At 41.2% G+C, this 23,688-nt stretch overlaps 1 protein-coding gene across 2 annotated transcripts in view; it reads right to left on the bottom strand.

Annotated features, from left to right (window-relative positions):
- The window catches only part of BCAN (brevican), a 923,936-nt gene that overhangs the window by 180,327 nt on the left and 719,921 nt on the right, over positions 1–23,688 (bottom strand). For both annotated transcript variants that reach the window (XM_044079780.1, XM_044079779.1), the window contains one exon: positions 18,523–18,630. In XM_044079780.1, coding sequence (XP_043935715.1) covers positions 18,523–18,630 — 108 coding nt within the window. The remainder of the gene's footprint in view (positions 1–18,522; positions 18,631–23,688) is intronic.

Genomic DNA, 23,688 nt, shown 5'->3' with positions numbered 1-23,688 from the left:
ACACTCTGTGGTCAGTCCAGAGATGTACACAGATCCCCTCCATGCGAGACATGTGGATCATGCCTGACAATGTGGATGTTAACAGCCATGTACATGGGTATATCACGTAAATACTGGACTACATATGCCCACACAGTTTATGCATTCACACATGCCAGTCTCTCCTGACACATAATACCTGGTAATGCAGAGGTCAAATGGCCACATACTACCCAGTAGTTAGTGACATACATCTGTACAGAATCCCACTGCTTTGTCAGAAATACACAACAGTTATGGTGGCCTGGCAGCAGTATGTCTTGCAAATATCTGGACATAACAGCACACTGGGTAATTACACTAAGCTGCTAGGCATGTAACAAAGCACTGTGCAAACTACAGGCAGACTGCCACAACACTGGACTACATTTTATATGGGGGAATACACATGTACCTGCAAATGTAGCTAGCTTTACATGCATGCCACAGCACAGAGTAACAGACACCTGTGAGAAAGTGCATACCCCCAACCAATGTGAACACAACCACAGCCACATATTGTACACAAGCTTAATATGACACTATATGGACTGTCTGATAAACACTATCCTCATATGTGCCACTCACACACTAACCCTATATAAACTGGGTCATGACACAGAGTAGTCCGATGCCTGTCTGTGGTATGGGACATGTGTGTGTTTGGCCCTACAGACATGTGAGCCGATAGGGTACCATACACTGGAACAGCATGTAACATCAAATAGCACAGGACCAAGAACAATGGCATCTACCACAGTCTGTGCACAGGGAATGTACGTCTGCGCAATACACATACTGTCGACAATCACCATAAGTACATAGGCCCCAGTACTGTACACACAACCGCAGAATGCCCAGGTTATGTCCTTAGAAATAACCCCTACTATACATAACATGTCTAGCAGTCTGATATTTGACTGGCTTGTTATCAGGTATGATGTCAATAAATAATGGTGTACAGAACATATGCACCTCTTACTGCATGACATATGTACAAAGATTGACAGACTTGTGGCTGGAGCCACAAACACTGGGCCAATAGTGGCATGTTGCTGTGATACCCTCATACGTTTACTGTTGTAACAGGGTTTGTTGTGACATATGTCCTATGAGGGATATGAAGTCAGTAACTCTCATGGCTGTCACCATGTACTGACTGCAATCCTCAGACTATGCTTCTGCAGTTCTAAGATAGGTGATCTGTGAGTAACACAAGAAACATAAGACTCCATACACTGCCCAGTCTGCAGATAACCCTACAGGTGGGAGTTTCCTCAAACACATAACACTGTCATGACAGGCATTAAATCATGTAGACCAGCCATATCCACGCACTCTATTAAACCAACATTACTCCAAATGCAGAGGAGCAACACTTGCATTCTGTAGTCATGTCTGGCACATACTCCACCTGTTTGTTGGCCTGTCTCCACAGTGTATGTTGTTAGAGGTAAATCCCTGTGATGCTCTTTGCCAAACAGCAACATGAGGCCCTGCTCACAGTGAATGAAAAGACCCAACACACACATGATATTCCTAGATATTGAAGTGTGTTTCCATGCAATTGGCTATGGGAATGTTACCACAGCTGTTCCACATGCAATCAGCTAGTGGGGTACTGCAATTCATGCACAGGCCATCAGCTGATCATGAGTATCACTTACAAAACACAAGCTGCTGCCTAAGCAAAACAGGTGTACTTCTTCACATCCACCAGAGAGAGAGTGAGAGAGACAGACAGAGACAAAGTAAGTCAGGGAGGGGGTGGGAGAGTAAAACCTGAGCATGTTTGTGTCACACACTTACCAGTATGGGGTTTAAACTCCTGACTGACTATGTATTGCTAGCACATGTCTATGCAGTTATTGCATGCGTCACATAGCTTACATGTTGGGGAGCTGTCCAAAGGTATATCTGATGGTGAGTGACATCTGCAACAGTGTTATAGGAGTGATAAGGTAGGTGTATTACACATGCCTGTCCACATGAACAGGTGTCAACGTCAACACAGCCACACTCTCTCAGGGACTCACACATTAACATAGTTGGCAGGGTCAGGAATAGACTTCCTAACTAGCTAGTTTGCCACAATACAATAATACGCAGGTATCACATGCACCACAAGGGTTATCCAGATGATATATGGCCTAAGGTTATGTGAAGGTGTCTGACATCAGACGGCATGCTTCAATAGGCCAATGGGAGTTGTAGTGAGTATGAATGGGGTTGAAATCATTATACTCAACACACACAGACACAGGGTGCTAGTACTGACATGCATGGGTGCATTGCTTCACAGGTGTGTAGTGGTTGACTGTGCCAGAAGGCTGTACAAGGCTAGGTGAAGGGTATACCTTGGCATCAGGCCACATGACAATGGTCTGCAGTGTGGCTCAGGGGTGTATTGTCTGGATTGGCCCACACAGGTGGGTATTGTATTCACCATCCAGTCATCTGGGTTACTATTATGTGTGGCCAGTGCTGTGCAATGCTTGCCATGTATGTGTTCTATAGTCCATGACATAGATGGTGTCTGGGATGTGCACACTTCCCACATGCATGTTCTGTGATATGTACTGTCTGGGCCATGTTGTGCACACAGATTATTATCATCAGATGTGCCAGTCCTGGCCTCATGTGGTGAGAACTGGCAATGGACACCAGGTTGACCCTGCACCTACATTGACAGCATGATACAGGTATTCCCTGGTGTCAGTGGCATCTGTCCATACAGGGCATGTGTTTAAGGCATGGTATGTCCTTTGTGGGTCACATTTGATGGCATTACAGTTATTGCAGGCATCCAGTGGGGAACATAGTGAAGGCTGCAATTTGTGCCTATTGTAGTAATGGGACAGGGTGCCATGCCCTCTGTAGTTCACTGCAATCACACCATGGTTACTATCTGTGGGAAATATGCAGGGTACTACCAACAAAGCAGTTGTTGCTCAAGCGAATGTGTTTGTGTATGAGACATGGATTGAGAGTGTTCTCTGGGTAATACAATGGTTGCCTAATTTGTTTACCAGGCCTTGATGTCACATGTAGGGGTATGGATTGGCAACCCCAGCCTCTCTTCTGTTTGACATCTGTTATCCTTGTAAGGTGAACATTGTGACAACTAACAGGCCCACCATATAAGAAATTTGCAAAACCCGCTCCACAATGAGTCCAATTGTTACACACTCACAGCCACCTCCACACAGGATGCAAATGACAAACACAGACACACACACACACACACTCTCTCACACACCAAGTCTCACAGTTGCCATGTCTGGGATTGGAACTCCTCACTAACTAATACATCACACTCCAGCATTACGATGTTACAACACACACTACAGAGATTACTGGGCTACTCCTTCCCCAAAGGTGTATTTCAAGGTGAATGACATCAGCAGGCTTGCCAAAGAAGGGCAATGGAGGTTGTATTGACTGTGAATGGCCTCAAAAGCATTGCTCCCTACACAGACAAACAAACACACACACAGACTAGACACGTGTGGGAATAGAACTCCTACCTAACTAGTTTATCACACAACAGCGTTACGCCGTTATAGGACACTCCACGGAGATTACTGTGCTACCCTTTCCCCAAATGTGTATTTCACTGGGAATTACATCAGCAGGCTTGCCAAAGTAGGGCAATGGAGGTTGTATTGACTGTGAATGGCCTCAAAAGCATTGCTCCCTACACAGACAAACAAACATACACACAAACATCCACACTTGCCATGTCTTGGAATAAAAACCCTACCGAATTAGTATATCACACTAGAGCATTATGCAGTTATAGGACACACCACAGAGATTACTAGACTACTCCTTCCCCAAAGGTGTATTTCAAAATGAATGACATCAGCAGGCTTGCCAAAGTAGGTTGTATTGACTGTGAATGGCCTCAAATGCATTGCTTCCTACACAGACAAACAAACACACATATAAATATCCACACTTGCCATGTCTCGGAATAGAACTCCTATCTAACTAGTTTATCACACTACAGCATTACGCTGTTATAGGATGCACCACAGAGAGTACTGAGCTACTCCTTCCCCAAAGGTTTATTTCAAAGTGAATGACATCAGCAGACTTACCAGAGCAGGGCAATGGAGGTTGTAATGAATGTACATGGCCTCAAAAGCACTGCTCCCTACACGGACAAACAAACATATACACTTGCCATGTCTGGGAACAGAACACCTACCTAACTAGTTTATCACACTACAGTATTACGCAGTTATAGGATGTGCCACAGAGATTACTGGGCCACTCATTCTCCAAAGGTGTATTTCAAAGTGAATGACATCAGCAGGCTTGCCAAAGAAGGGCACTGGAGGTTGTAGTGATTGTGAATGGCCTCAAAAGCATTGCTCCCTACACAAACAAACTAACACACACACAAGCATCCATACTTGTCATGTCTGGGAATAGAAAACCTACCTAACTAATCACACTACAGCATTACTCAGTTATAGGACGCTCCATAGAAATTACTGGGCTACTCTTTTCCCAAAGGTGTATTTCAAAGTGAATGACATCAGCAGGCATGCCAAAGAAGGGCATTTGAAATTGTAGTGAGTGTGACTAGCCTAAAAAGCATTGCTCTCTATACAGACAAATGCACACCGTTGCCACATCTGAGATTAGAACTCCTATCTAACTAGTTTATCACACTACAGCATTACACAGTTATAGGACACACCACAGACATTACTGGCCTACTTCTTCTCAAAGATGTATTTCAAAGTGACTGAAATCAGCAGGCTTGCCATAGTAGGGCAATGAGGAGGGCAGTGTGTGTGCATGGGCCATAACCCATTCATCTAGAGGAAGATACACCACATTCAGGCACACACATGTTTATATTCCACAGATACGTGTATACAACTGCTAGAAGACTACTGCCTTGTACAGTCATGTTGCACAGTTAGCACTAGCACCACAGAGTCTATAATGCTGAGGGATTCCAGAGGCAAATGTCTACGGTGAGTGACATTTACACATCATGTGGTTGTAGCCATTTGGCTGTGTGCTGGATGGGACAGGCCTCATGATGGAAGGCTCTTTGTCACTGTCACTCTCTTCCACACATCTATGTATGTGTACTTCTGGCATATTACAGTGTGTTGTCCTTGGATATATGAGTGTATTCCTATCCAATGTGTGTGCAAAGCATGACTGGTGCATACTGAGAAGTGTATGCACTAACATCTGCAACTGTCAGATATGTATGGTCCACTGTTGTTGCCAGGCATGGGCTTCATTTCTTTAACTGTGTGAGCATGCCCAGTATGACCTTTCAGTATTTTGTTGTCTGACATTGCCTTCATTTCTCTAAGTGTGGGAGCATGCCCATTATGACCTTCTGCATTGAATGCATGAATCCATTCCAGGTAGATTGTACTCCAGTGCAGACTTTTGTGTTCTACGCATACAGCTAGCAAACTATTTCTGCAGGATATCTGTAGATTAGTTGACAATATGTGGTCAAAATGGGCAAAGGATAGTGGGTTACTGTAGGTAACTGTGTCTGTGCTGCTTCTGCTACATGATCCTGGTGTTAGCAGAGATATTCAGACATGTGTACTGTTATACACTGTGATGTTTTATGTCATCAAGTACTGTCAGGTAGACATATTTGCTTGCAATGATGTCCTGGGGAACACAGGGTGAATGCAGCTGTGTCCAGTATTGAGGTCAAATGCCTACATATTCTTGCAAACTCATGCCATTCTGGAGTGGGAGTTGCAGACACTTGCTACTGGGTCTATGTAACTGGTTCAGCACCTTGGTACAGTGGTGTCAAAGGATCCCATACTTGTACATCCATCGACGTGACAGTATGGCCTTATCTTGCTGTGGCAATACCTCACAGCTGTACAGATTCACACATGTTACACAGAGACAGGGGTCTTAAGTCAGGACATTACCCCTACATATTGTGGTTTATGAGCAGGTTTGTAGCCACCCATTCTTATGTTTGCAGCCAGGGATAGTATGTGCACATGGCTGTGTTTTGGACTTCACACACTCCATGCTGCCCATGCTCCCACCTCCCCCTCTATTTATTTATCCTCTTCCATACATTATGCAAACATTCTCTAATACTTCCCCTATAGTTATCACCTCATCACAGCAGTATATTGGTGATGGTCCACAGTTCATGCAGTAGGACATGGTGGACATGCTACTGTGGTTTGTCCACATGGCCTTGCATATGGGTTCTGTGGACTGTGTTATGCTGTTATTTGGGAGTCCATGACATAACATACATTGGGAGTATGAGTGAGACACAGGCCTTTGGCAGAGGACTGTAGGGCATCTGGTAGTTATGCAGGCCAGCTGTAGCAGGCTGTTGCATTCTGTCAGTCCTACAGTCCCAGACTGCAATACAGTATATTCCTTTGGGGTGACAGGGTAGGTGTACTAGGTGTTCATGCCAATACTTTCTGTCAGTATAGATTCAGTGGTGTGGATGCTGGCAGGGTGCTGCTTACAGCTAGGGACACACCTGCATGGGACACCTGCTCTGCATGCTGCATTCTCTTCCTATTGCCATACACAGGTGGGGGTCATATTGTACTCATTCCCAACAGCAGGGATAAGACCAGAGAGGTACCTCTGGGTGGTGGTAGGGTGAGTTGGGTGCATGTGTGCTATGGACACTACTTGCATCTGACTCACAGATATGCATGGGGCATTCCACATATGCTGGCTTGTGCAGGGACATCAGCTGGTTCTCAATACACCATTCCTATGACCTTTGTGGTCTGCCAGTGTTTGGCCACATGACATCGATATTCCCCACTACAAGCCCAGATAATGTGCTGCAAACCTGTATGTACAATTCCAAGGGTGTGCCCATTTGACAGTTACATATTATACATTGTCTGTCTGGGGTACTTCCCCCTGTGTACTGCTTGTATATATCTGGCCTGACAGTCATGCCATGTCCATCTTTCAGATGGTGACACATATTACTTCCAAACATTTACAATGGCTTACTGCTGGAATGTGTTATACTGGAAAGTATTGTGTTTGGCACTGCAGTTGTGAGGTCTTGGCCCTGTCATCAGTGGTACTGGGCAATGGCCACCAGGACAAACCTCACCATGCATACATACTGACCACTCTCACACAATATACAACACACACCAACCTAACACACGCAGACCTGCATATTGTGCACATGCTACAATCTATCCTGCTACCTTGACCAGCTCAGGTAATCTGTGCTCCACTGTTATTATACCTACACATACATGTTACTACATTTCTACATAGGATGGGGGGGCACACCTGTGTGTTACTACATGTCTACATAGGACTGGGGGGCACACCTGACTGTTACTACATTTCTACATAGGATTGTGGGGGGCACACCTGTGTGTCAGTACGTGTCTACATAGGAATGGGGGTGCACACCTGACTGTTACTACATTTCTACATAGGATTTGGGGGGCACACCTGACTGTTACTACATTTCTACATAGGATTCAGGGGGCACACCTGTGTATTACTGTGTGTCTACATAGGAATGGGGAGGTACACCTGACTGTTACTACATTTCTACATAGCATTGGGGGGCACAGCTGACTGTTACTACTTGTCTACATCAGATGGGGGGCACACCAAACTTTCACTACATTTCTACATAGGATTGTTGGTGGCACACCTGTGTGTTACTATGTGTCTACATAGGAATGGGGGGCACACCTGAATGTCACTACATTTCTAAATAGGATTGTGGGGGGCACACCTGTGTGTCACTACGTGTCTACATAGGAATGTAGGGGGCATACCTGACTGTCACTATATTTCTACATAGGATTGGGGGGCACACCTGTGTGTTACTACGTGTCTACATCGGATTGGGGGGCACACCAGACTGTTACTACATTTCTACATAGGATTGTGGGGGGCACACCTGTGTGTCAGTACGTGTCTACATAGGAATGGGGGGCACACCTGACTGTTACTACATTTCTACATAGGATTTGGGGGGCACACCTGACTGTTAGTACATTTCTACATAGGATTGGGGGGCACACCTGTGTGTTACTTTGTGTCTACATAGGAATGGGGGGCACACCTGACCATTACTACATTTCTACATAGGATTGGAGGGGGCAAACCTGACTGTTACTACGTATCTACATCGGATTGGGGGGCACACCAGACTCTTACTACATTTCTACATAGGATTGGGGGGCACAACTGACACTTCTACACATTTGCTATGACTGTACTGGTATATCAGGTACTCCATTTCATTCTGTATTCTACCCTGTCATGCTGACTGGATGCATATCAGTATACTACAGGTCTTAGGTTTGATTGAATTACATATCAGTTTCTGACTTCTTACCCTTCTGAACTAACATCCCACTGCCTGACCTCTTGTAGTCTGTCTGTGTAGGCCTGGGGGGGGGGTTACCCATAGCCATCGTTCAGAGGCCTTAGCACAGCCTTTGTTTGTTTTAGTCTACACCTGTCCTGCTGGCTGAGACTGTTATTGGGTATGTGAGCCTCCCTGACTGGCATGTGTATGTCATATGGACACACATGTGGCCCAGCACATTTCCTGCAGAGGGTTTTGTCACCATGTGTAGTACTGCTACTATGGTGATACCAGTATTTGTTACAGATCTCATGCTGCCACTTTAGGTGTCTACTATCTGCTGGCATCCCATTCAGCCACCCAATTCCCTTGCATGCTCACATCCATACTATAGATACAAGTAACAACACATACTACTCCATTCAGCAATTAGTAGGAAGAGTGACTTACCTTGTGGCTGTCCCAGTATTGAGGATGGTGCTGGAGGGCTGCCTATGTTGGATGCACATAGTACACTCCCTATACATGGCTGAGCACAGGTAGTGTCATGTTTGGCATCCCCTTTTACTGTATGTGCGAGTCAAAGAGAGGTGTCATTCCCTGGGTCCCTACTGTGTCAGTGGATGCGCTATGCCTTGCCTCTTTGCCAAGGCCAGGGCATAATGGGCATGCCTCCCTCTGCCTACTGGGGTATGCTCAGGTTGTTCCTCCTCCGAGTCATTCTGTGCCTGTGCAGGCCTTGGCAATAGTGGGGGGGGGTGTGGCCCTGCCCCATGCTGTTCTTGCTGCAGCTGTTTACGCAGGATCATATTGTGTAGCATGGCACATACAATGACAATTTGAGTACATGTAGCTGGTGAGTACTACAAGGCTCCACCAGATGTGTCCAGGCACCGGAACCATGACTTGAGCATCCCAAACATATGCACAATTATAATTTTGGTCTGTGTGTGTGCCTCATTACAGAGTTCTTGTTCAGGTGTGTGTGCATTTCTGATGGGTGTCATCAGCCATGTCTCCAGTGCATAACCAGCATCCCCCACTAGGTGACCATAAGGGATGTCCCCATTGGCAAATCTCTGGTACAGCTGTGTCAGATGCCAGATGTGGGAGTCGTGATAGCTTCCAGGGCAGCCAGCACACACATTCATTATAATGCCCTGGAAATCGCACATGACCTGGCAGTTGATGGAGGGAAAGCCCTTTCGGGTTGATGTAGACCCTACCCTGCTCACCAGGTGGTGCTTTGATGCATATGTGAATGCAGTCTATATCACCCACTACCTCAGGGTATTCTGCTATTTGGTGGAAGAGACGCATATTGCTGGCCAACACCTCATCGGTGTTGGAGCAATATACGTGCTCACCGGCATGTGCTGACATGGCATCCAGGAACTGTTGGAGTACTCTGGATGCTGATGCCTGTGAGATCACCATGATATCCCCAGTTAGCCTTTGGAAGGTACCTGTGGCTAGTATTTTTAGGCCTACACATAGCTTGGTATCCACTGGGATGGGTTCCCCTCTGTTAGTTCTGTGTGCCAGGTCGTGGCCAGCACAGCTCAAAAATTTGCTGTAGAAGGTGCCTGTCCACTCTATAGCACTCCACTATCTCCAGCTCATGTAGCCCCTGGTAGGTTACCCTGGGTCTGTACACTCTTGTCTGTCTCCTCACTGTGGGTTGGTCGACAGTATTCTCATCCTTACCACCTTCGGCCTCTTCCACATGTTGATGCCTGATAGCTGCTGCAGCCCCTATCATTTTGTTGTTTTCATTTGTTATAATTTCCCTGCTTGTATACACCGGTGGTCTAGAGTATGTGGGAAAAACCAGAGGGAAAGGTGTTTGCATAGTTTATAGTAATGTTCTGTGCTGGGCTGGTCTGCTGCCTGTGTAATTGGCTGATTCTGATACATTTCACTTGCCAGCTATGCTAATTCTCCTTGATTACCTTCCTACTGTTGTTTTCCCTTCCCACTGCCTTCCTGTTTAAGCCCGGGGGGCGTGCCGTGCAAACACAGTGCTCAAATGCTATTTCCTGGCTTACTTTTTTTTTTCCTTTAAAACCCGGTGCGTGGTGCACACATCCACTTAGGCAATGTAAAGAGTGCTTAGCTCTGCTAAGCTAAGGGCAAACCCGAGCCACAGAGCTCCAGTCCACTTACAATAAGCCTGACACACCTCCCATGATGTCAGCTAACTCTTAGGCTTGAACCATGCTATTCCTGCACTTACACTGTTGGGTGCTGACTAGCATTGAGGGGATATCTGGGATTCAGTATCATTCCCCTCATTTGCATTGGATTTCCTGCTAATGCATAGTTACAGGTCCCACACTGAGCCTCCACCCTTAGCAACCACTATTGACTGGCCATGTTGTCTTCTGCCTGCCATTGAGTATAATGGCAAAATAGTGATTTTGGTTAAAATGCTTATTTCAGGTTCTGTTTTATAATTTCGTCCCGATCCCATTTGCACGCTGCTGCCCTATGCTTAAACAGCAGAAATCAGCTAAAAAAAATTTAAAGTTATTTTTTTTATTTTTACAACTGTTTTCCATGCCAGTGGCCATATATTCAGCCATTGGCATAGTTTACACATAATATACACACTTTATTTGGAGCTGTCATGACTCCGTTTTGTAGTTTGCAGAAATGTACTTGGTTACTAACCAAGTACATTTCTACACACTACACTAGTCCTGCACGGTCGGCTGACAGCTTCCTGGATCGCAAATTCATCTCATTTGCATGGTTTTCACCTGCAAATGGGGTAATTTGGACACAGGGGCTGTGTCCGTGCAGGAATAGTGCAGGACCGCTCGTGCACGTCCCTGCAGCTTATTCCTCAAGCGCACAGTGGCCATATTGCCTCCAGGAGCTCCTGCACTGTTCCTGCACACCGTGCAGGGCTTGCTGAATCCAGGAATACCAATCAGTAAACACTGGCAATTAATGATGTAAAGGCCAATCCTTCAGGGCAGGCTTTAAAGGTATTTTAAAATTAAGACCTGGTGCTCTATGAGCCTGAAAAGTAGCTATCCATTTCATCTCTGATAGCTCTGTTTTGTTGACAATATCACCACCCCTAATATCATCCTTTATTAATTCAACAACAGTGAATATAAATGAATATCCTATATCAGATTTAATATGTTTATAGAGAGCATTAAGACAGTTCTTTTTTCTATTGTCTCCTAAGTGCTGTAAAACACGTTCCTTAAACTTTGGTTAGTCATACCTATGTAGAAATAATCATATTCTATACATTTAGCTAAGTAGACCAACTTTTCAGATTTACAGTCTGCATGTAACCTGAATTCAAAACATCTAGAGGTAGCAGGACGCACAAATGTATTATTACAAGACATAAAATTACAGGCTCTACATGCCCTACATGGAAATGTGCCATACTTAGTTCTAACATTGACATTTTTCCTAAATGGTCTATAACAAAGCTCTCTTTTTAATGACAAATTATTTCTAAATATAAACCTAGGCATATCTCCAACAACCTCTCTAATTCTGTCATATAAGCATAAAATAGACCAATTCCACTTCATGACATCACAGACTGCTTGTATGTTGCTACTATATTTCAATGAAAAGCCACATTTAGGCCTATTGGGAATAGATATACGTTTACAGGAATGTTGTCTACGTAGGTATGGTTCCCCTACAGTATCTGTCAAGCTAATAACTTCTTCTAGCTTGTTCTTGACATGTCTCAAATTATATCCCCTATTCACAAATTCATCAGTCAGAGTATCACTGGCATGGACATAATCATTATTGCCAATATGAAGTCTAGATACCCGTAAAAACTGACCTTTTAAAATATTATTAAAAATTCTACTGGGGTGCATACTATTCCTGTTCAAAAGAGTGTTTTTTCTACAATCTTTCCTATACATTAAAGAATCAATACGTCTATCATTCCTAAAAACCAAAGTCGTATCCAGGAAGTCGATACATTCTCTGGAACAGTGCATAGTAAATCTAAAACAGGAGCTATTGCTCTCCAAATAATTAACAAAATCATACAACATATCATATGTTTCATCCCACAAAATAAAGATATCATCAACAAAATGCTTATAATAGATGAGATGGCTCCTAAAGGGATGATCATTAAACACAACCTTATCTTCCCAATCAGCTAATACCAAATTGTCATAGCTATTCACGCAGGGTGTGCCCATGGCAACACCCTGGTGCTGCCAATAAAAATGACTGTCAAATACAAAAACATTATTTTTCAAAATCAATTCTAATAAAGCAGAAATCAATTCAATATGTAAATATGTCACACTGTTAAACTTATTTAGAAAATTGTGTATAGAATCAACCCCATATGCATTGGGTTTGATAGTAAAGTATTAATATCTAATGTAACAAAAACAAAACTCCTGACTGCAAAATCTATGTCACATGTACATTCACCAAAGGTTTGTAAAAAGGCTTCTGTATCTTTCAATGCAGCAGGAGCTCTTTGCAAAAAGGGGTTGAGTTCTTGTTCAACAAAAATAGAGAGAGGCTCAGTGAACCGTCCTCTCCCATTAACTATAGGTCTCATGGGAGGGTTAATTTTCCTCATGTATTTTAGGGAGACCATGTAGTGAGGGGATCAATGGATGTTGAACATACATATAATCATACTGCTCCTTAGTCAACATATCAGTTAAAAGTAAATCATATAAAGAAAGTTGTACTTCAGAAATAAAACGATCAATATCATACTTAAATATAGGTAAATAAGTTCCAGGGTCATGCAGAAGCTCAAACATACTTTTCAAATAGTCACAAGTATCCACTACAATAATTGCTCCGCCTTTGTCTTTGGGGCGTATGAAAATGTCCATATTGTCTCTTAACTGTTTAAGTGCAATATTCTCTTCTTTAGTCAAATTAAAAATGGTATTATTAGACGTATTAGAAATATCATACAAATCAGTTTCACATACTTTGACAAAAGCCTCAATGGTCGGTGGTAATTGAGGACTAAATAAACTAGGTTCCTTTAAAATTACTAGCAAGGCCTTCCCAGATAGTGAAGTGCTGGTAGATTTACGTAAATTTGCAAGGGAAGCTGCTTTGAAGATTATGTTCTCAGGGACAGAATAGCCACAACCACAGGTAATTTTAAAGAAACCTAGTTTATTTAATCCTCAGTTACCACCGACCATTGAGACTTTTGTCAAAGTATGTGAAACTGATTTTTATGATGTTTCTAAAGAAGACAATATTGTGCTTAAACAGATAAGAGATTGTTTTATTTCTGAAGTACACTTTTCTTTATTAATAGTTACTGTTTTAGATTTACTACACACTGTTCCATAGAATGTATCGAATTCCTGGATACGACTTTGGTTTTTAGGAATGATGGACGTATTGATTCTTTAATGTATAGGAAAGATTGTAGAAAAAACACTCCTTTGAACAGGAATAGTATGCACCCCAGTAGAATTTGTAATAATATTTTAACAGGTCAGTTTTTACGAGTATCTAAACTTCATACTGGCAATAATGATTATGTCCATGCCACAGATACTCTGACGATGAATTTGTGAATAGGGGATATAATTTGAGACATGTCAAGAACAAGCTAGAAGTTATTAGCTTGAGCGATACTGTAGGGGAACCATACCTACGTAGACAGCATTCCTCTAAATGTATATCTATTCCCAATAGGCCTAAATGTGGCTTTCCTTTGAAATATAATAACAACATACAGGCAGTCTGTGATGTCATAAAGTGGAATTGATCTATTTTACATTCAGATGATAGAATTAGATAGGTTTTTGGAGATATGCCTAGGTTTATATTTGGAAACAATTTGTCATTAAAAAAGAGAGCTTTTTTATAGACCATTTAGGAAAAATGTTAATGTTAGAATTAAGTATGGCACATTTCCACGTAGGGCATGTAGAGCCTGTAATTTTATGTCTTGCAATAATACATTTGTGCATCCTGTCACCTCTAGACGTTTTGAATTCAGGTTACATGCAGACTGTAAATTTGAAAATTTAGTCTACTTACCTAAATGTGTAGAATATGATTCTTTCTACATAGGTAAGACTAGCCAGAAGTTTATGGAACATGTTTTACAGCACTTAGGAGACATTAGAAGAAAAAACTGTCTTAATGCTCTCTATAAACATATTAAATCTAATATAGAACATTCATTTGCATTCACTGTTGTTGAATTAATAAAGGATGATATTTGGGGTGGTGATATCGTCAACAAAACAGAGATATCAGAGATTAAATGGATAGCTACTTTTCAGGCTCATAGAGCACCACATTTAATTTTAATATACCTTTAAAGCCTGCCCTGAAGGCCTGGCTTTTACATCATTAATTGCCAGTATTTACTGATTGGTAGTTTTTTGTTTTAAAACTGATTGTGTTTTAGTTTGAATTTGTCAGGATCTGATGAAGCCCACCTGTGAAAGCGCTAATCCTTTTTAATAAACCTGGTTTTTACATTTGCTGATCTGGATTTTTATGCCTCAAGCCTTGGTGGACAAGGTGAGTTATTTCTTTATTGTTGCTTTCTTTACTGCAGCTTGCCCTTTAGTTGCTGGTTTTGTTTTATATTTTGCATTTTTTATAAATTCTAAGTTGTGGATAAAATGAAAAACAAATATGAAATCGACATCTGGGAATAGCTGCAGTGTAGATGTGCAATATAAGTCAACTAAATGATAATATACATATACACAAGTATATAATAATCCAAAAGCTGACTGAAGTTCTACTGTAAAATTAGCAGTTGATTCAAGATACCGAGGCAGTAATGTATGAAGTCTAGTTAAAATTACTGTGAATAGGACAGGAGTGACAAGACAGCAAAGCGGATGAAATTATAGTAAAGTCACCATTCAAACTGAGGTGGGGATGAAAGTAAAGTAAGGAGATGCAGCATTTCCACATTTGCTAGATGATTTAGGTGTGTTATAAGTATACATACATCAATCAGATGTAATAAAAATGCATTTCTTGAGGAGACAGGCAAAGGACAAAGTTTAGACCCCAGTCAACTGAAGATGGGCTAGATCGTACAGCTTTCTGATCTTTCAGGCATCAGACAGGAGTTTTAGAGTGTGCAACCTTTTGAGCCATGGGTTCTGTTTACAGGCTTCACTTTTGCCTTCTCCTTCTCACTTTCCTTCCATTTTCTGGCTATTATGTAACTGGATTATATATAACATTTACAAGTGATTGCTATATTTCAGTTTCAAGTGTACAGAAAATTGTATGCGGCCTAAAATGAATCTACTGCTTCATGTATGCCAGTGTGCAATTCCTGGTTCTATTTTGACTTTAAGGTATGATTTTTTTTTCTACACCTGAGTAGCTCAAGGCAGGGTGCATACTTTACCTATGCAGATCAATTCCTAACTGAACATGCCCATACTTTATAGTAAATTATAAGAATGCTTAACATGCTCATACCCTATAAATTATAAGCATGCCTATCTCAATTATTGCTTATGTTGGACTGTTACCCATATTGCCTTCTCTGTGTGGCAAGTGGATCAGTAAACATTTTCTAATATCCTTTGGTGATGACAACTGAAGTTGTGTTACAAATCAAATGCTAGGGAACTGATGAGAAGTATGGAGAAGCATAGAATGACTTGAAATATCCATATTGTTCAGATACTGAGATGTTCTGAACTGGTGATGACTTACATCAGACAGGAAAGGCAATGGTTAGACAGACCCAGGAAACCAATATGTGGTGATGATATTATCCTATTCTGCCTAACAGAAGCCTCTGTGTAAGATTAAGTCAGCCGCAGGCTAAGACTGTACTTGGTCAGAAATTACCAATGTTCGACCCCGGCGGGAAGGGTTTGATTCTCACATGGGGTAATTGGCTAGGCTTAAAATGACCCACAAGGGCAGTTAAGCTAGTAATAATCCATGAACCATGAACCTATGAACCTAAACAAATTTAGGTGAATAAATAAGTAAGCAAATACATTTCATTTCCTACCTCTGGAAGACCTTCTGGAACATATTAAGGTAGGCTGAGGATGTGGGGTCTGAATGGGTAATGTTCAAGACTACATTAGCAGAGGAAGCAAGGAGCTGCAGGTGAAAGGTCATCTTAGCTTCCCATTATAGTAGTCTAAAAGCTCACTAGTGGACACCTACTGAGAGAAGACAACAAATTAAAGAAGAGGACTTCTATGCAATGTTAGCAGGCAAATTTCTTCAGATCTGACAGGTGAAAAATTCAGCAGCTTCCCAGGTGTTGCAGGAGGAGGGAGAATGACATCTGAATGGCACCAAGTAGGTCCTGGTAAGCCATCTAGAGACTGCAGAGGTTGCCCAGAGTGTTCACAGTAAAGACAGAAAAAAGCTTACGTTGACCACATAATGTTTGCCAGAAGTGAAAAGAGCATTTGAAGAACTCCAGAATGTGGTAGACAGGCATACTTTTGAAGAAACAATGATAGATTCAACTGGGAGGATTGAGTCTATTTCTGTAGATAAGATCACTGTAGCAATTAAAAAAAATGAAGTGACAGGCTGGGGAAGCAGACAAAATCTGGTTATAAATACCTCACGAACTGGACATTGTTAGGCTGCCATAGTTATTCTGCCTTTTCAACTGTGCACGGAAGACAAAGAGAATATCTGTGGAATAGCAAATAGGGATGGTGGCCCATATTTTAAAAAGAGACCAATTAGTGTATGCTGGGTATAGAGGAATCTTGCTTATTAGGATCCCTAGAAACACCTACTCCATGGTACTGAAAAGGAGGCACTGCTCTCTGTCTTAGAAGGAGCAATTAAGATTCCATCCTGGCCATGAAACAGTGGATCAACTCTTTGTTCATGCACAGATATTTAAGGAGCTGTTGATGTTTGGCAACATGGTCTACGTGTGTTTTTTTCTACGGAAGGCTATGGAGTAAGTGCACTGTCATGCCATGTGTGATGTGCTAAAACAGCACTACAGCCATCAGTGTGCACAATTCAGTCCTTTATTTGTGTAAAAAAAGTTGTGTCTGTATTGTTAGCATTAATAACTTTAAGATGGGCATAGAACACCATCAAGACATGCCCAATCTCCATTCCTGTCCATCATTTTTATGTATGGGCTATCAAGGTACAGCTGTGGTATGGGGAGTAACACATTTTGGGATACAAGTGCTACATCTTCGTTGTTTGCAGACCATGTTGTTAAACTGGCACCACATAACTGAGATCTCTAGTGTTCACTGGAGTAGTTTGATGCTATGAAGTGGTTGGGATAAAAATCAGCACTTCTGTGCAAGATTTCTTGATTCTCTCTTAGATAAGATTGCTCTCTACAGGTGAGGGATATCAGCTACTCCAAGGGGAGCAGTTCAGGTATTTTTGTATATTATTCATACGTGGGTTCAGAGAGAATCTGGAGATTGACCACTGGAAGGGTACACTAGCAGAAGCACTGCAAGCATTGTACTGGACTATGACCTTGAGGCAACAGCTGAACTGCCAACAGCAGTGAGCACTAAGTAGTGACCAAAAGGATGTTGTCACAGATGTAAGTGCTAGAAATTAGGTTTCTTCCCAGGAGTACTGAGCTTATTCTCCATAACACAGTGAAGAGTTAAGAAATATGGAAAGGTCTTATAGTAGTGCTAATGTCTTTTCTGGCTGACAGGAGTCAGTTAAGGTAGTTAATGAACATTTCAAGATGCCCCTGGGTGTTTCCCATGGGAGATGTACCAAGCATGGCCCACTGAAAGGAGGCCATACTGTAGATGCATGACATGCTATAGAAATTACATCAGTCAGCTTGCCTTGGAAAACTTGGAGATCTCAGATGATGTGCTTGGACTGTTATTATTAATAAGGATGTTTGTTTTACCGTGTTCAGCTTACAAACACATGTCCCTAAATATATGACATATAGTATAATATAATAATAAAATAGTAAGAAAATGAGTGGATGGATGGATAGATCAATGGATAGATGGATGGATACTGCTTCATCTCAACTGTGAGCAAATGAAAAGCTATACATTTCAGTCACAATTGCTCCTGTTCACGAATATCATTGTCATCTCTGTTAAGAATGGATGTACAACACATGCAAAAGAACTGGTATATACAACAATAAAGCACTTTAAAGACTGAAGTAGACTTACCAGTCTCACATTTTTCCCCTCCATAACCAGGCAGGCAGATGCAAGTAATTCCAGCCACATCCTCAGTGCAGGTTCCGCCATTCTCACATGGGTTTGGAACACAGTTGTCTAAAAGAGTGCACATCATAGCATTGAGTTCACAGGCAATTGTGACAGATGTAGACAGTTATTAACCACAAATACTGAGACACAATCAGGTTTAGAAGTCCTCAACCAAGTGAATGTCCTTATGTCCTTACATATGTCCTCACATCCAAGCATATCATAAAACAACAGTCTATTAAGTTGACTAAATATATGTTAAATAAACGTTAATTCTCTTGATGTAAGCATGTCCATATTGTTATGGACTCAGAATTTATGCATTTATGTTTCTTTGTCACAAAAAATATGAAAGGGGCAATGAATCAACATTAACTTATGGTATGCCATAAACAGAAACTTATTCACAAAAATATGGTAATGTATGCATGTATACAAAAGTATATATAAACTTTGATTCATATTTGTATATAAAGCATGCCCCAAATCAGCAGACATCAAAAATCTAGACAACGCTCTTGAAAAGTGGGTAACTCTGACCAAAAGTCTTAACACATAATTATCTACATAACAAATAGTTTAACTTCTCCCACTTCCAGTATGACTGAGGGATAATATTCTAAGACACAAGTTTAAAAAACAACAAAAATAAAACTCCCAGTGGAGTCTATCAGCTAATTTATTGATTTTAACCTAACTATTGTCTATTATGCAGTGGATCTAAAGAAGGTCTTCGGCCTGAAAGTGCTTGTCCATGCTTAATTTTATGATTCCTTTCATTAATGTTTTTATACAAGTTTAAAAACTGAGTATCAACTAAAAACTATAGCCTAAATGTTCGGGTATCACCAGTAATCTAAGGAAAATAAGGTTTAAGAGATCACTGTTTGCAGAAGCAAAAGACAAGTAAAAGATAAAACATATCCTTACCACAAAATTAAGAAATAATGTTATATTAAAATATTAAAAAAATACAATAAAGGTAGCCACCAGCCACCATCACCTTGCTAAGTTCCCACTTACAGGGAAACTGACAAACCACTGCAACATAGAGAGTGTGTATGCATACCAGTACTATGTTTCTGTTTTCAGCTGTTGAATTGTAATGATAGGGATGTATCATAATAAAGTATTTAAATGTTGTTTCTAACAAATAGTAACCATAGTGAAGTGGTCTAACTTCCTTTACACAAATACATCAGTACTACAAAGACAGAATAATAAGCATTTAATATGATTAGTTATTTTCATCCAAAGAGAACTGCACTACATAGCAAATATAGCCACTTTGTTGACTTCATACACCTCAGATGTCTGACTGGGGTAGAAAAATAATGATCTCAGTAATGCATTTGAAGCTTGCTTCATGCAAACAGTAGCCCCAGTAAAGTATTCCAGCTTTCTTCACCCAATGTATAGATACTCCCACAGGCTTTGATAAGGCCACTAAAAGAGAATATATACTTGATGAGATCCTCACCAATCAACCAAATACTGCCCATCAATATGGCACCCTACCAAACTATCTGAGCAACCACAGCTCCACTTTTATCCTCAGACAGAAACTTAAAATAATTAACTCTCCCTCCCTTCTACAAAACCAGCTCTAACAAATAATTTCCTAGACACCACTTCATAAGAGCCTTGCAACACTGCAGCTGGTCTCCTATCAAAACCCTTTCATTAGACAAAGCAGTTAATTACTTCAGCTCCACATTCCTAAATATCCTCAACCAACTAGCCCCCTTAAAAACAATTAGGGTACATACCAACACCACCCCATTGACTACAGAAACCACAAGAGCCATACTTAAAACCAGGGATAAAGTCTGGAAAACCTGGCACCACCACAGATCACCCACAACTAGGCAAGCCTTTTCTGAGCTCCGGAACAAAGCAAAAAAGCAGGTTAAGCTTGATAAACAAAATTACTATATCACTCTATAAAACAAATACAGTACCAGACTGCAAAAATTCTGGGCAACAATACATAACATCCTCCAGCCCAGAAGAACCACCACTCCTACCCCAATATAACAGCTACAGACCTGGACATAGCTTCCAGCTTTAATAACTATTTCACCTCCTCAGTACTCAAACTCTTAAACAACATCACTTCCTCCAACACCCCACAACCACCGCAGGCCCAAATCAATACCATACATTTCACACTTAAGTCTGTTTCTACTTCTACTATCCAAAAACTCCTAGCCAAACTCAAAGCAACCACCCCTGCAGCAGATAATCTTCCTGCCGAATACCTCCAAATTGCATCCACAGCTATAGCCTCTCCCATTTCACGTCTAATAAATAGATCCATCACTGAACACACATTTCCATGCCTGTGGAAAACCTGATATATCATACCACTCCACAAAGGTGGCCGCTCCCGACACCTTTCCAATTATTGACTAACTGCAATCCTCTCACCCCTCACGAAGATCCTAGAAAGATGTATTCATCACCTGTTCCTCTCCTATGTCTTCACCAACAACCTTCTTTCCCCAACCCAACATGGATTCCACCCATCCCACAGCACCACCACTGTCCTACTCAAATTCACCAATACTATAAACTCCCACAGGAATCTAGGTAAATTAGTCTCAGCTACCTTCCTAGAGTTATCGAAGCCATTCGACACAGTCTCACATAATAAATTACTATCTTGTCTCTCTGTCCTCAACATTAACAACCCCAACCTACTTTTATTTAAAAGCTATTTAGATAACTACCAACTTTCTGTCAAATGGTATAACTCCCCCCCCCCCCACTCCCAACCTCCTTAGGCATGCCACAAGGATCAATTCTAGGCCCCTTCTTTTTAATATCTTCACAAACTGACATAGTCCAATACACTGATGACACAACTCTTGTATGCACTGCACCCAACATCCAACTTCTCCAACAAAAATCCCAAGAAGCCTTCTCTGAAATAGAGAACTGGCATAACAACGCACAACTCATACTAAATCCCAAGAAAATACAACTAATGCTATTTCACCCTACTAAAACTAGCAACCTTACCTTCTTTATACACTCTGACAACAAAATCCAAATCACCCCTATCACTGAAGCTAAACTCCTAGGAGTTACCATTGACCAGCAACTCAAATTCACAAAGCACATAAGAAACAACCATCACTAAAGTCCACAAAATCTTGGTTTCCTCTATCGCTGTAAAAGTTATCTATCCACCAAATCTCAAATTGCAATAGCCAGGACCCACCTCCTATCTACTCTACTTAATGTATCCCCAATTCTAACTAATCTTTACAAAACTGACCTTAATAAATTTCCATCTGTTACAACAAAATCGCTAGATTTGCTACCAGTGCCAAATCACAATCCCACCACTGCCTTTCCCTGCAGGCCTTACATTGGCTTGAATTTCCAAACCATCAACTCAACCTAGCTCATCAAATTCTGTACTATCCCGAGAAACTCCTGGCTTGACTGGCATGCTGAACTTCTACAATTCTAATAAACAACTTTGGTTCTCCAACAAAGCCTTAATCAAAGCCATCCCATACAAAAACAACTCTGGGGATTATTTGCCCATGAAATAGCTAAAATTTGGAACAACCTTCCCCTGACTTTAGACTACAAAATTCCACACCCTCCTTCAAGAGCCTACTTAAAACATACCTCTTTACTAACCATCTATGCAACTGCAATGGACCCCCCTGAATCCTCATCCACTCACTATTTCTACTCCCCATCTGTTCTGATCAACACAAACAACACACTCTAACTAATATCTCTCCATATAAATGGTGATTTACGCAACGCATATCCTGGACTCATACATATTAAGTAGGTTGTAAGGTCGACGCAACAAGATCAACAATGTTCTGTCGATCTTAATGTTAGCAACTCCCATTGCCAACCATGCTTTGAGTCCCTGCCTTGTGTACGTCCTTCTGAATGGACGTACACATGCACTTCGACATTCCAACTGTCGCTCCTACCATGTTCGAGCAGGAGGCTGTCGTGCAACTGAATGTCAACATTTTGACTGTAAACCTATATATATATATATATATATATATATATATATATATATATATATATATATATATATATAAAACTCCAAAAAACCTTGGTGCACAACACAGACACACTGATGATGCCATGCCGCAAAACCAGTCTGTGCTGCAGACTGTGCTCTGAATAAAAACTCCAATTGCTACTATTGCCACACTTTGCAGTCATTATTTTCTCTGTGCTGGAGTGTTCACTTGGTGGTTTTTATACATACATATATATATATATATATATATATATATATATATATATATATATATATATATACACTTACATGTATATTTACATGTATGTATATATGGAAACTTAAACATTTTGTATACTCTTATTCAGTTGTGAAATATCTTGCAAAGCTCTATCGAGGTTCTTATCTAATCTCATTGTATATTTTGTACATTTGTATATTCACCCAAAAGAGGTAACGTCCTTTTATTGTATGCTAATTGCTGTAAAGTCAACAAATCTGTATGCTACTAGTCCGTAATTTCTCTTGTAATTTTTTTCTCTCTGTGTAAACTTATGGAGCTTTTCTCACCAGTACTTCGTTGTAAACGGACACTTGTTGTCCAGTCAGACTATCCCGGCAAGCAAATGTTAAATAAAAATAAAAAAATAAATAAAAATAAATTTCTTCACACGAAAACACATTAATTCTGCAAAGCTAGAATAATGGCTGTTCTGCTTGATCAAATCAGAGCAGGGTTAGTCATGCTTATTGTCATTCACAACCAGACCTCATATCCAGCAAGTAAAGTCACATTGCTGACTGTGTACACCTTGGGTACATGATTACAATAAAATAAAAATAGTAAATGGCCACAGTATAAGTTATCTCATATGCATGCAGAAACATACACACACACACACACACACACACACACACACACACACACACACACACACACACACACACACACACACACACACACACACACACACACACACACACACACACACACACACACACACACACGCACACACACACACACACACACACACACACACACCAGTTGCACACACTTTAAAACTGGTGCTGACAGTGGTCAATTTATTTGCCAAAAATTGTAAAGTTCTGGCTGC

This window comes from Protopterus annectens, chromosome 8.part0 (assembly GCF_019279795.1).
Source record: "Protopterus annectens isolate FY-2018-M chromosome 8.part0, PAN1.0, whole genome shotgun sequence".
NCBI classification, from domain to species: Eukaryota; Metazoa; Chordata; order Ceratodontiformes; family Protopteridae; genus Protopterus; species Protopterus annectens.
The sequence above is the reverse complement of the archived record's forward strand: the minus strand, read 5'-3'. Positions and strand labels throughout refer to the sequence as shown.